Source organism: Rhinolophus hipposideros (genome assembly GCF_964194185.1).
Source record: "Rhinolophus hipposideros genome assembly, chromosome: 4".
Lineage (NCBI taxonomy): Eukaryota > Metazoa > Chordata > Mammalia > Chiroptera > Rhinolophidae > Rhinolophus > Rhinolophus hipposideros.
Genome location: NC_138050.1, coordinates 80,583,237 through 80,597,708, shown reverse-complemented (window position 1 = coordinate 80,597,708; position 14,472 = coordinate 80,583,237). Strand labels below are relative to the sequence as shown.

General features: G+C 34.7%; 1 protein-coding gene across 9 annotated transcripts in view; it reads left to right on the top strand.

Annotated features, from left to right (window-relative positions):
* The window catches only part of LMO7 (LIM domain 7), a 190,489-nt gene that overhangs the window by 66,272 nt on the left and 109,745 nt on the right, over positions 1-14,472 (top strand). For all 9 annotated transcript variants that reach the window (XM_081046315.1, XM_081046326.1, XM_081046325.1 and 6 more), the window contains one exon: positions 8,798-8,867. In XM_081046315.1, the coding sequence (XP_080902441.1) occupies positions 8,798-8,867 (70 nt within the window). The remainder of the gene's footprint in view (positions 1-8,797; positions 8,868-14,472) is intronic.

The window sequence follows — 14,472 nt, the reverse complement described above, 5'->3', positions numbered from 1 at the left end:
TATTGAAGTAGGTTTTTGATGTAATGAAGGCTTTCAGGTGGACACATGGAAAACGATGCGTTGGTCATGAAATGGTGCAAGTCTGGGGATTCTGGTAAGTGCAATGAGAAGTAAATAAGGGGAATGAACATTGTGATAAGGACAAATATATAATGACATCACATAAATTAAAAGTCGAGTCATTATCTTAACAAGAGACTTAATCTCTATCATTTTCATGTACCAACAATTGTCAATCAGAAAATTAGATGAGATCTAGTGGATAAAAGGAATAGTGACAATAGTGACAAAGTTGAGAACATTATTTACTTTGAAGAAATATGGGACTTATTTTATATATAGAAAATAAAATGGTAAGCTATAAGTTTTAAGAAATGGAATGAAAAGCTACAATTCTGTATAGGGTAATAGATGTCAAAGTTAGTTTATAGTTTTAATCTAATACCCATAAAAAATCTAGTCAGATTTTTCTTAGAATTAAGAATTAGTTTAACATTATATGAAATAATAAACAAGTGAGCATAAGAAAAATAAAAATTTCTGTGGAACAGGCCTGACCCAATATTAAAACACATGACAAAACATGACAAAGCCCAGTGTTTAATAATTATGGATTAATTTATAAATGTACGTATTAATGTAATAGCAAGGTCCAGAAAAACCTTCTTATAGGTAAGAATTTGTGATAAAAGAGAGAAGAGAAAATGGAGAAGAGATGAATCATTCAGCTCATTGTATTGGGATAAATAATTACGTAAGAATTAATTTAAAAACTCATATACAGGAATACAGTCTAGATTAAAATAACAAGAAGCTGAAAAAATACACTTGAAGGAGTTATAAAAAGCTTTGGAGGCAGTTTAAAATTCTAAACTTCAAAGGAATAGGAAAAAAATAGATTTGAATATATAAATAAATCGATATTTTGGCAAATGATATTCTGAGAAAAATATTTTGAGCAAAAAATGACTTAAAGATTACCAGAGTTCAAATAAATTGATAAAATACACATTTCAAAACCTCAATAGACAAGTGAGCAAAGTATACGACCAAATAATTCACAAATGAAGAAATAGTACAAGAGATAAACAGTAAAACTTTCACCTTCATTAGTAAGAAATAATTATGCTAAAATCAGATAATATTTTTAGTGGAAAGTAGTAAATAATTTAAAATCTGTTATAAAATGCTTATATTGTGGCAAAATCGTCCATAATATTTTCAAAATGACCACTTGAATATAAACTGGTACAGCTCTGAAAAGCAATTTGGCCAGACCTATCAAATAATTATATGCTATTTTATTTAATGATATAAACATGTTTCTCATAAAAATTGTAAGTCTTCCCAATAATCCTTCTTTTGGGAATCTAAGAAAAGATTACAAAATGGAGGAAATGATATTTGAAAGCACTTTCATAGTGGAAAGTATTAAAAACATCTAAGATGTAATATGTAAAATCGGTGAAAATTGTTACATCTCTTAAGAGTGGAGGTTATAAAAGCTGCAGCACTGAGGGAGACTGTCACTGTTATTGAAAATGAGAACAGTGTCACTGTTACATCATGCCAGAAGGGAGGCACATGAATGCTGCCTGCTGGTGCAAAAGCAAGTTGATTCATATTGCCAAATTCCTGTCCAAACAAGTTATCAATAGCATAGCACTGATGATTTTACTTCTAGAAATAAAATATAAGAAACAATAAACATAATCAATAAAATTGTGGTAAGTTTGCATGATGAGAGATGAATGCTAGAATTAGTGGGGTGATCCATCACCTTGTAAGGTACAAAAATGTCAAATCACTATGTTGTACACCTGAAACGAATATAACTAATATATTATATACCAACTATACTTAGCTAAAAAGTGAAAAAAGAAAGAGATGGTAAGGAGCAGGGATAAAGATAACACATACAAACATGCATCAAAGCATTTTTACAGGGGCAAAAATTGGAGAGAACCTAAGTACAACTATAAAAGAGTGACATATCACTCTCATTTACATGAAATGATAGAGGAGAATTTAGGGACGTTACTTAAGAGTAAAGGACAGGACATGGAGGGGAATCCCCTGACCCCCTGCTAGACATCATTTGTTATTGATGCAGACTGGGGAAATTCCTGTTACTCAGGGAGATCCATTAGTATTATAGAAACCTGCTGTCAGACTGCTCAAGCTTTGCTGACTCACCTCAAGATGCTTCGGGCATAACAGGCTAAATAAGGAAGTCCTATTACAATAAAATGATAATTATAAATTGCATTGGTACCGACTTGTTGCTGTTCCACACACTTTCCCATCTTAGCATGTATTGTTACCTATTTAGTTGTGTGGTAAGTAATTCAGCAGTATTCAAAATTACTACAACAGGAATTCTACAAATTGAATTTATGCTAATTCTACTACCAGTCTTTGAAAATACTAAGGTCATCATAGACATTTACATTGAATGCTTTTACACTTTGAAATTTTAAATTACATATGCTTATTACTTTACCCATGGAAATGTAATCACTAAACCCAGTGCTATTTTTCAAATATTACAACTTATGAATTTAGATGAAGGTAATTAATTTAAAATCTTAGTAAGGAATTTACTTAAGATACAGTCCAACAGTTATAGAACATTTTTAATGTAAAGTCTGGTTCATCCACAGAAGGGACTGTACTCAGTCACTAAAATTTATGCTATAGGTGTATATTATTTCTGTGGGCAATGTAATAAAGTAAAAATTCAAGTTTGACTGTCTGGCAACAGAAAAAAAAACAGAAGGGAGGTGTTCTTGTTGGGAGAAGCAAAAAAACATTTCTAGCATTTGAATGGAATTAAAGGTAAAGTTTTTCTAAATATATTTGAATCATTCACAGAAAAAAATTCTGCATTAAAAGTTAGACAGTGAGGGATAGTGGATGGGGGCGGGGGGTCCACACAGTGTGAGGGATATAAATGATAAACGTCTAAGTATTACTTTGTCTTGTGTACCTGAAACTAATAATAATAAAAAAAGTTAGTGGATTTTAGCAAATATTTTAAAGCACCTATTAAGTACCAGGTACCTTGCAAAGCGCTAGGAGATGCTGTTTGGATCGAGTGACTATTCTTGCGCTTAGCAGCTTCTCTGCCTTGTTGCTGTGCTGCTGATCCCGATAAACGGTTAATATCCAATGACGTTTATCATTATATAAAGAACTCATATAACTCAACAACAAAATAAAATAAACAATCCAATTAAAAAATGAGCAGAGGACCTGAACAGTGCTCACTCTCTTTAGTAAGCATTCAGATGTTTGTTGAGTAGAGTTTGCATTGAGAGAAAACTAGGCAATTGAGTGTCAAATAACAGATAAAATCAAAATCATTGCTCTTTATAAGGAAGTGTAATATCTTTATAAAATCTTTAAGAAAATTTGGTTACTAATAGGAAAAGGTTGACTACTATAGGGGTATATGTTTAAGAAATGTGGATTCAAAGTCAATGTACAAAAATCCATTGTGTTCCTGTATACTAACAATGAAATTTCAGAAAAAGAATTTTAAAAACTAACAATTCAGTTTTCAATTGCAACAAAAAGAATAAAATACCTAGGAATAAACTTAACAAAGGATGTGAAGGATCTATAGACTAAAAACTATAAGACAATATTAAATGAAATTGAAGAAGGCACAAAGAAATAGAAAGTTACTTCATTTTGTGGATTGGAAGAATCCACATAGTTAAAATGGCCATGTTACCCAAAGCAATATACAGATTTAATGCAATCCCCATCAAAATCCCAATGGCATTTTTTAAAGAAATAGAACAAAAAAAAAAAATCATCAGATTTCTATGGGATCACAAAAGACGCTGAATAGTCAAAACAATCCTAAGAAAAAAGGACAAGGCTGGAGGTATCATACTCCCTGACTTCAATTTATACTACAAAGCAACAACAGTCAAAACAGCATGGTGATGGTACAAAAACAGACACCAATGGAATAGAATTGATAATTGAGAAATAAACCCACATGTATATGGGCAGATAATTTTCGACAACGGAGCCAAAAATATGTAATGGAGAAAAGAAAGCCTCCTCAATAAATGGTGCTGGGAAAATTGGAAAGCTACATGCAGAAGAATGAAACTAGGTTGCTGTCTGTCATCATATACCAAAATTAACTCAAAATGGATGAAAAACCTATATATAAGACCTGAAACAATAAATTGCATAGAAGAAAGTATTGGTACTAAACTTATGGTCCTTGGGTTCAGAGAGGATTTTATGAATTTGACCTCAAAGGCAAGGGAAGTCAAAGCAAAAATGGAACTATATAAATGAGACTATATAAAACTTAAAAGCTTCTGCACAGCAAAAGAAACCGTCAGCAAAGCAGAGAGGCAAACAACCAAATGGGAGAAGATATTTGCAAACACCACCTCCGATAAACGGTTAATATCCAAAATATATAAAGAACTCATACAACTCAACAACAAAATGAAATAAACAATCCAATTAAAAAATGAGCAGAGGACCTGAACAAACACTTCTCCCAAGAAGACGTACACACAGGCAACAGATATATGAAAAGATGCTCAACTTCACTTGCTATTAGGGGAATACAAATCAAAACCACAATGAGATACCACCTCACACCTGTTAAAATGGCTATCATCAGCAAGACAACTAATAACAAGTGTTGGAGATGTTGCAAGGAAAAAAAAACCCTCATGGTGAGAATGTAAATTGGTTTAGATACTATGGAAAACAGTATGGATTGAGAATCTCAAAAAACTAAGAATAGAATTACCCTACAACCCAGCAATCTCTCTTCTGGGTATCTACCCCCAAAATTTGAAAACATTTATCTGTAACGGTAATATGTATCCCTATGTTCTTTTCAGCATTATTTATAGTAGCCAAGGCATGGAAACAACTGAAGTGTCCTTTGATAGGTGATTGGATAGAGAAGATGTGGTACATATATACGGTGAAATATTACTCCGCCACAAGTAAAGATGACATACTGCCATTTGTGACAACATGGATGGATCTTGAGATTATCATGCTAAGCGAAATAAGACAGAAAAAGTCAAGAACCATATGGCTTCACTCACATGTGAGGTATAAAACTGAAAGCAACAAATGAGCAAGGACAAAGAAAGAAACATGATTTAGTGGTTATCAGAGGGTGAGGTGGGAGAGTAGGGAGTCATGAATATAGTGATGGAAAGAGAATTGACTTTGGGTGGTGAACACACAATGCAGTACATAGATGATGTATTACAGGAATGTACACTTGAAACTATATAATTTTACTAACCAGTGTCACCCTAATAAATTTCATAAAAATAAAAAAAATAAAACTGAAAAATGTGGTTGACAGAAGGATATCAGAAATGTATGTCTGAGTGACTAACCAAGAAATACAAGGTTAAAAATTTCGCTCTTAGAGTATTGATGTGCTCTTTGATGCCAGTGTCTCTGGTACATTTGGAAAGTCTTTGGAAATAGGAAGTCAGAAGATGTCCCTCCATTTTGTATCTCTACTGAGTAAGAAATAATTTTTTGGTTTATTTTTTCCACATCAGAGCTTTCTGATAAAGGGAAAAATGAGGTTTGGTGTTTGGAAATAGCTTCGTTTGACTAATAGACTGAGCATCAAATTCTAGTTCCGCTTAAAACCTACAACTGAGTTAGACATCATATTCAGCTTTACCTTTGAGTCTTACCTCTGAGCTTTATTTAAAGTCACATCCCAGTCACTGGTAACAAGCTTTCGGAACAGAGCCATCTTTCTAGCATCTGTTGTTGTATAACTCAGCTCCCTTGGAGGGAGTGGACAGTGTTTTGAGGAGAAGAAAAGGAAGTAGATAACAACTGGAGGCAGGAGCTGAAGGAGAGGGGTTGGAGGCCTTATTGCAAGAGTGCTCTACCATGGGAGATAAGAAATGACTTGGTATTTTCTGTTGCAGTTTAATCTTACCAAAAGAGCAAACCTCTGGTGTGCTGTCACAGCATGTCACCAGGTTTTTGCTGTGACCCAGGGAAGGAAGGCTTGGGGGAGTAGCTGCATGATTGCACACAGGGTTGGAGGGAGGGAACATGGGGACACAGGCAGATAAAATGGTCTCCTGACTGCCTCTAGTTCCTTGTGCACAGAGGCATCTGGAAGGTTATCGTGTTATCTGATTCTTGAATACAGCCAGTCAGCTGAAGTCAGTGTTGCTTTTAGCAATATGTGTAATTGAAGAACACTTATTATGCAAAGAATTTTTATTTGCAAAAGCAAGTAGTATTTCTTTTATGTGACACTTGAATTTTATTTGACATAAGACTATGCCCTTATTCCTTTAGATATACTTAAATTTCATAGAAATTTAAATTTTATGAAGCATGTATTGATATTTCTCCCTAGAAGAAATATCCTAAAAGTTCTTCCTTTAATTATATAAAAATAAGGACTCATGGTTCATAATTTCATTGGATGTTCACTGCTTGCCAAAACCATATGTGCATTTTGTCCATATCCTAGTGCTTGGAACTGATAACATTTTAACAATTGACAATAATAAAACAGCATTTTCCTCTAGTTGACATTACTTTCTCGAGGGTATTTTGTTATCTAGAGTGTTGTTTTTTCCTTGTGGTTATTTCTGTGTTTGTATACATACTAGAAGGCTCAGGATTGGAGAAGAACACCAATCTACTGTGTATGTATTGTTTCTAAGTAACAGCTCTGCAACCTTCTGATGAGGGAGAAGTCAACTCTTTATTGGGAGGCAACATTTATCTGCATTGTTTCCTTTACCTCTATCCCTTATTTCCTTTAGCTGACTTAATTGAGAGTAAGCTGTGTTATTCTCCAACCCAGAAACTGTATTAAAAAAATGCTTTTCATATTACTAACACTATAATACAGAAATGATAAGTGAAGTCAACAGGTAAATTGAATCTTGTGGACAAAGTCTCCAGTGACTCATATGGGTGGAGGAAGAATGGATGACTCTTTCTCTAACAAAGCCAACTAATGCCTGACTTTCTTGACATTTTATAAGTTGCCCCAGCTCATATGGTTCTTTAACTTTTATACTACCAAAAGATTACATTTTAAGATCCAAATTACTATAGGAAAGTCACTGTCAAGTAGTGGTCAAGGGCCACAAATGTCTTGATTTATACTATGCCAGAATTATGTTCCTATTCAGTAATGTTTCAGTTATTAGTTCTTCTATACATTGCAATAATGCCACCAGTAATAAAATTTAAGAAATGCCTGGTTAATAGGAAACAACTAGAATTAATTTGGAACTCTTGTTTCTTATAAACCTGCTCAATTATTTTCTAGCTCCTCAGCTAGTGATTATAGAAATATAAAGTTGCTATGAAAAGGAGAAAACCTTTCTTCCTCCATGGCTTTCAGTGTACAAATAAGAAATTGGGAATCAAGGAGTTAAAAGTTCTAGGAAATGCTCAAAGTTGAGGGGATGGTTTAGTTATCTGTATTAAATTGTCTAAAGATAATTGTGTGAGGAAACTATGAAAACAGAACAATCTCTTTTGTTCACCAGGCTAAATCTTCAGAAGCCACTGTTTTGTCATTTTGAATCCTGTTAAACAACATTCTGAAGGTTATTAAATTGAGCCTTTTGCCTTCTTTATTTTTAGCACACTCAAGTGTATATATAAATCTCTGGAATGTTGAAAGAGTGACATTCCACAAGTGTCAGATTTTTTTTTTTCTGTCTCCCATTGTGAAGAGAAGACTCGTAAATTAAGAATGTTTTAATTCTTTCTCCTTTATTTGCTTTTCTATTGGAGCTCTCTTACAGAATAAAGAATTGGTTTCTTTTCCTTTCTTTCTTTTGTTTTCCTTTTTTTTGTGTATGTGTGGATGGATTATTGAATAGGAAAGTCACTGTTTCAAGTTGTTGTTTTCTGGCAGTGATTAATGATTAATTAACCAAGCTAGCATTAATAGAAATACATTATTATAGTATTAAATTTCTATGTGGCCTGGCATTGTATTAGTGAACAAAAAAAAAGTAGAATTCACAATAATCTAGATTTAGAACCAATAAGTGTACTCGAAGTTGTAGTTGTCAAAGCTGTATTCTTTTCATTGTATTCTAGAGTATGGAGACACATGTATCTTTGCAGATTTCCACAGCAACTTAAATTTGTTCAATAGTAGATTCCGAGGTGACTGTTAATCTATTTTGGGGAGTTCTAGTACATTTAATTTAATTTTTTACCCTGTCATATTGCCATGGTAACATAGCAGTCAGTCATGGACTTAAATGAGATTCCAATAAGAACTAGTTGGCTATGAGCATGGGTTCCACTGTACTCTTTAGATCTGGCAAATTAGGATGGTTTTGAAGCTACCTTTTAAAATAAGGATTGGTTTGAGGAAAAAAAAATCAATTAAAATGATTAATAAAAAAAGTATTCTTAGGGCCAACTGAACTAAATTATAATGAAGAGATTCCTAAACTGGCTATTTGAAACAATGAAATATTACCTTTCTTTAACAAATGGAGAATTAACTATTTTTAAGGACATGGCTTTGGATATAGAAATATGTCTGTATGGTTTAAGAGGACCACGCCCCATTTTTGCAGGGCTGTTCTCCTTAATATGTTTCTTGACTTGTTTTCTTGGTTCTTTGCTTTCTGTTGGGTTCTTGGCTCTGAATAACATATTGGGGATGGAATAGTGGCACATATGATTTTTGAGAATGTTAAAAAGAACATTAAGCTGATGATATTGGCATTCTTGTAATTGCATATCTTATTTCTTTATTTACTTTCAGTTTGATTAATAAGCTTAAACCTGGTGTCATTAAGAAGATCAATAGACTGTCCACACCAATAGCAGGTTTGGTAAGTAATAAATTATCTTCAAAACTAGATTTCTTTGTTTTTGAAATGTAAATAGATGGGCATAGACAGATTCTCTTTTCTGGAATTATGGAAATTAAGTTTGGGTTTTCTTGCTTAAGAAAATTGTGTTTGGTGATGTCCCCCTTATGCCTTTAGTTCCTTTCTCTGTGTACCTTCTGCTGGGAGGCTTTTATTTTATGTTAGTTTTGATTTTTGTGCCCTCAGACTTCATATATTCCCTGCCTTGGCTTATTTCTTCCACAAATTGTATTTGTTTGAGATTGTGTTTCTTTGAAGCTCACCCTGCATACATTGTTTGCTAGTTGACCTCAATTTGGGGAAACTGTTCTATGGTCACCAGTTGTTAAGTTTCTGGTACTTCCTGCTTATGCGTTACACTCACTCAGCACACAGATCATGGGATGTATTTGCAACATACTGAAGACCTGCTTGCTCAATACTCAAGACTTTTGCTTCATGTACTAGATTTCCTACCGACGTCCTATGTGATGCTGGTCAATTACTATCTTCCTCTTTGTCTAAGTAATATCCATAAAATGACTATGGATGATTCTCTAGATTTTTTTTAGCTTTAAATTTGGAATTTTGCATGTGAGAAATATTCCACATTGTCATATTAAGGTGAGACTGTGTCTTTGGAAAGGAATAATTTATAATTAAGTACAAATGGTGGATAATTTTCAAAATGTTAGCAATAACTAAGCATGAAGGTTGATGATAGGAGTCAGTTAAAAAAAATAATTTCACAAAACACTGCAGTTTAGAAGCTGATAATTGGAATGTAAAACACACACACATTCTTTTGGGAATAGTCAAGCTGGGCTTATAATACATTCCAGAACCTTCTATTTGGCTACCATGTATATGCAGATATTACAGGCATGAAGTACTAAAGGTAGCGGTACCAAAATTTCTGGGTTTGCAGCTGTTGTGACAACCTTATCAAAATTTTGACAGGAGTGATTTGGTTGCAGAGTGTTCATTATTAGGAAATATCTGTGTAGCAATATATGAATATATAGTAATATATGGATAAGCATCACTTCTAATAATAGAGTGAGTTGGGAGGTACTAAGGAATAAAAGTAAAGAAATTTGGTTTTTGAAGTCTTTCTAGAAAGAACATTCAGTTTAATAAGCAAAATAGGCCTTATATGAAATTAACGTTAATGAAATAACTTAAATTGAAAGTTTGAACTGTATCGAAAGTACTCTATCATTTCAAATGCCTTGAGTTATTCTTAGATAGTTTAATGCGTAGATTTTAAACTATCATTTCTTGGATCAATTACGTGCATTTTAAATGAAATTAGCCTTGGATCTCAAATAGCCTGCATACTTGGAATGCTCGAATTGCGGTGGTTTGTTGTTGTTGGCCACTAGAGGTTCTATTTAATCTTCTGATTCCATGAATGAGATGAAATCACTAGTGTATTTTTAAATCCAAAAATCTCTCCAAATATTTCTATTTCAAGCATGAGAAATTCTATCTGGTTTGGATTTTATCACTAGAAACTAAAATGAAATGTATTTCCGGCATATTAAATAGGATGATTTCCCAAATACAGGACAATGAGCATTTTCAATTGGATGTAGGAGCATTAAGAGTGCCCACAGCCACAGAAATGGGCTAAACCCAATTGGTTTGAAGTTATCGTCATGCCTCATTTGACCATTTCCTGTGAAGCTTGTGTATCAGGATGGTTACATCAAACCTTAAAAGTCTTCATTTTAAGTGTGAGTAAGAGCTCCAGCATCTACTTGGTAGGGTTGTTATGAGGTATAGATAGTCTGACACACAGATATTCAATGAATGTTCTTTTGTAGCTCATTTCATTCTTTTAACAAGTGAGTGTGTGCTGGGTCAAGAAGTTTTCTAGGTTTTAGGGATATATTTGAGGAACAAAGATGCATAAGGACCTTACCTTCAAAGTGCTTTCATTTGAATTGGGAAGCAGGGACCAGGCAAATAAATTCACAATTTAGCAAGAAAGCACCTGATAATAAATGTACTGCAGAGAATTACAATAGACTGGGCCTTTGTTGGACACTCATGAGCAGTTATAGTGAGACTGTGCAGAGTGACCTCTAAGAATTTCTTAAGAAGGAATATGTCAGAAGAAGCGTTAGATTTTGACACTTTTAGAAGATGAAGAAGCTGAGCCAGACTCTTCATACTAGTAACTTGTGTGTTCACAGCACGTAACTGATACATATAGGAAGCCAAAGATTTTTTTGAATGAATGAATGAATGAATGAATGAATGAACAAGACTTCCACTGTGAAAAGTGATAGGCTCTAGAATTAGGTCTTTGATGAGATAGGTTGAATTATGTTTCCCTCTCTCCCCCTGCCAAAGATATATATTGAAGTCCTAAATCCTAATACCTCAGAATTTGACCGTATTTGGGAATAGGGTCACTGCAGCTGACATAACTAGTTAAGATGAGGTCTTACTGGAGTAGAGTGGGCCCCTAATCTAATATGGCTGGTGTTTTTATAATAAGATGGCCATTTGAAGACAAATACCCAGAGGAGAAATGCCATGTGACAACTGAGGATTGGAGTGCTGTAGCTAGAGGTAAAGGAACACCAAAGATTGTCGGCAAACCGCCAGAAGCAAGGAAGAATTCCCCTGCAGGCTTCGTAGGGAGCATGGCTTTTTGGACACCTTGCTTTTGGACTTCTTGACTCCAGAACTGTGAGATAATAAATCTCTGTTTTAAGCCACTAACTCTGTGGTAGTTTGTTATGGAAGCCCTAGGAAACTAATAAAGTCAGGTAAATGTTTTAGTTAAAACATGCTTTAAAAAAAAACAACAAAAAAACTTTTTATTTTGAAATAAGTATAGATTCACAGGAAGTTGCAAAAAAATAAATAAATAAAAATAAACACAGTACAGAGAGGTCCATTTTCCCCAGATGATAACATCTTGCATAACTGTGGTACAATATTAAACCCAGAAAATTGACATTGGTGTGTTCAAAAACTTTAATCAGAATTCACCAGTCTTACAAGCAGTTAATGCTTTTTTAGTAACAAAGAGCAGAGATGCTTTCAAGCTAAGTGCGATGCAGAGTTTTATTTTAAGGATTTTTCAGAAGACTTGCCCATTAATTCAGTGTTCAGCAGAAACATGGCAGCGGCATTCCACATGATTACTTTTTTCCTGTTGGAAATGGTGCTTATTAGTTGAGGTTGCCAGGAGAGGAATCTGAACGGATCAGATTACTTTTCCTTTGCAGGCTACAAGTATGGAGCATGGCTACAAGTATCCTAGGTCACTGGCCAGCCTGTGCATGAGTTCCTTGAGAAGAGCCGACTTGGGCAAATTGGCTGTGGTCAGGAGTGTTGGTTCCCTTTGGCTCACTCAGTTCAGGTGTGTGGGTTGAAGTGGGTTCTGCGAATGTGGTTTGTGTGGGGTAGACACACCACGTTAAGTCAAATACAGTCAGAATCACGCCATTTCTGTGTAAGAGTTTGTTAAGTTGAATCATTACAGTGCTCCAAGCCCCTTGTCCATTACTTTTTTCTTATTTTCTTTCCTTCAGCTATAACTTTTCCATTTCATGTAAGCTATCATACATACATAGCTTTGGAGCCAAGGCAATAGATTTACCCTTTGCACATGGACCTGTGTGGAAAATGTGGAATATCCCTTGAGCAATGACAATGCAGAAAGAAATGTTGAGATAATTTCAAAATATATTGAATGCTTTGCTTGAAGCATTCATAATTATTTTTTCTTTGGGAAGGCAATAACTATGTTCCCAAAGAGATGTGGCTTTTCTCACTTGACTGAGTTTTATTTTATTAAGAAATTGATTTCTCCTTATCTTTTCTGTTCTTTATGTGTTTTACAAAGCCCTGCTTAAAAAAAGAAAAAAAAAATCTAACCCAGGAGTTTTGAGTCTTCCAAAAAATTAGCTGGTGTTAAATGTGGACATGTTCAGATCATTGAAAGTCAAACTTTATTTGGGAATAAAAAAAAAATTTGACCTTAAAACAAAACCCTGAGAAACAGGCAAGATATTCTGATGGTGAAAAGCGTCGTTGAGCCAGAATAATGTTTACCATTGGATGTGTTAGTGTACGTGAAATACAATACGAGGAGAATGTTTGCATTATCCCTGGCCTCTATTCACTAGATGCCAGTAGCACCATGCCTCCAATCCCTCACTTGTGACAGCTAAAAATGTCTCCTGACATTTGGCACTGGTTGGTGCCAATGATCCGTATGGGATAAAACCATCCCTGGTTGAGAACCATTGTGCTAAAGAATCAAGAAAGTAAGCACTACCCCTTTACATGGGTTAGTGTGCCAACTGCCTATAAATCTGATTGTCATTTCAATTGCAATTTCCCTTTGAAAAGCAATGAATGGTATTCCAGAAAACTTGGTTTGAACTATTCATTTGTGCGCATATTTGTGTCTATCAGTGGGCTCATAGAAAAATCCTCAGTATATCCACACTTGCATCAAAAATAAGGGCTGAATTTGAACATCTTTGCCCTAAAGGGTTACTCTTTCAGATTATAGTCAAGAATGGAATGTGTCAGATGTGACTGGATGGGTTGGGAAGGTTGTCTTATTCAGGAACGCTGTAGAATGTGGTAGAATGCAGGAAATGCAAAGATACCAGCTAGCTTAAGCTCTTTTGGATGTGTCAGTTTCCCTTGCCTTCATCACAGCTACTTCAAGAAATAAGGCAAGTTTATGGGTCCAGGGTCCAGTCCTACTGCCGTTTCTCACAAGGTTATTAGTGGTTAGTGTTCTTATAGCTGTGTAAAATTATTTCTGACTCTTTCATCTTCACTCTCCTATACATTTGGCTGTCAGGAAAGTAGTACAACCCAGTCTGTGTCAAAATCACTGTTGAAACATCTACTTGTTGCCTTCCAGCAGTAGTAGAGAATTCGCCTGAGGAATCGGCTGTAGAATTTAAATATTCTTTTCCAGGTTTGATGTGCTTTTCTAAAAACCACTCTCAGGCAGTGACTATGTTTATCCCATTCTTTTTCCCAGGGGTAGAGGAGCCAAAGGTGTTGGGAGAAGGGAGGTTTGTGGGACACTGAGCTTGTGAGCTCTTTCTGCAAATAAAAACAAATTAAAAAAATGAGACCTCAAGTGTTTTCAGGGAAAAAAGCCCATTTCTGTTTCCTTTCCCATCCAAGTTGAAGTAATGCAAGTGTGAATATAATTACTATTTTCATTCAAGGGTGGCACTTTTCTGGGTAGGAGGCAGGAATAAATTTTGTATGGTTGAAGAGAAAATACTCAAGGAATAATAGAGTGGAATGTAAAATTGGATGAGCAGCCAATATGTGCCTTGCTTGAAAGAGTGGTGACTGAGGGTTGCGCTGTGCTGGGTCAAACCCAGTGTGTGTTTCAGAGGGAATATGTGTCTAGTTGCTAAAAAGCAATATACTTTTGTGACTATATTTGGATGTTGATGTACACAAAACACTGATAAGTGGGAAGATTGTAATGTAGAGCTAGTGTAAAATAACCATTTAATGATAAGATCAACAGTGTTTATTTTCTGTTCTTGAATTTTATTACTGATTTTGTAGATTTGGTGGA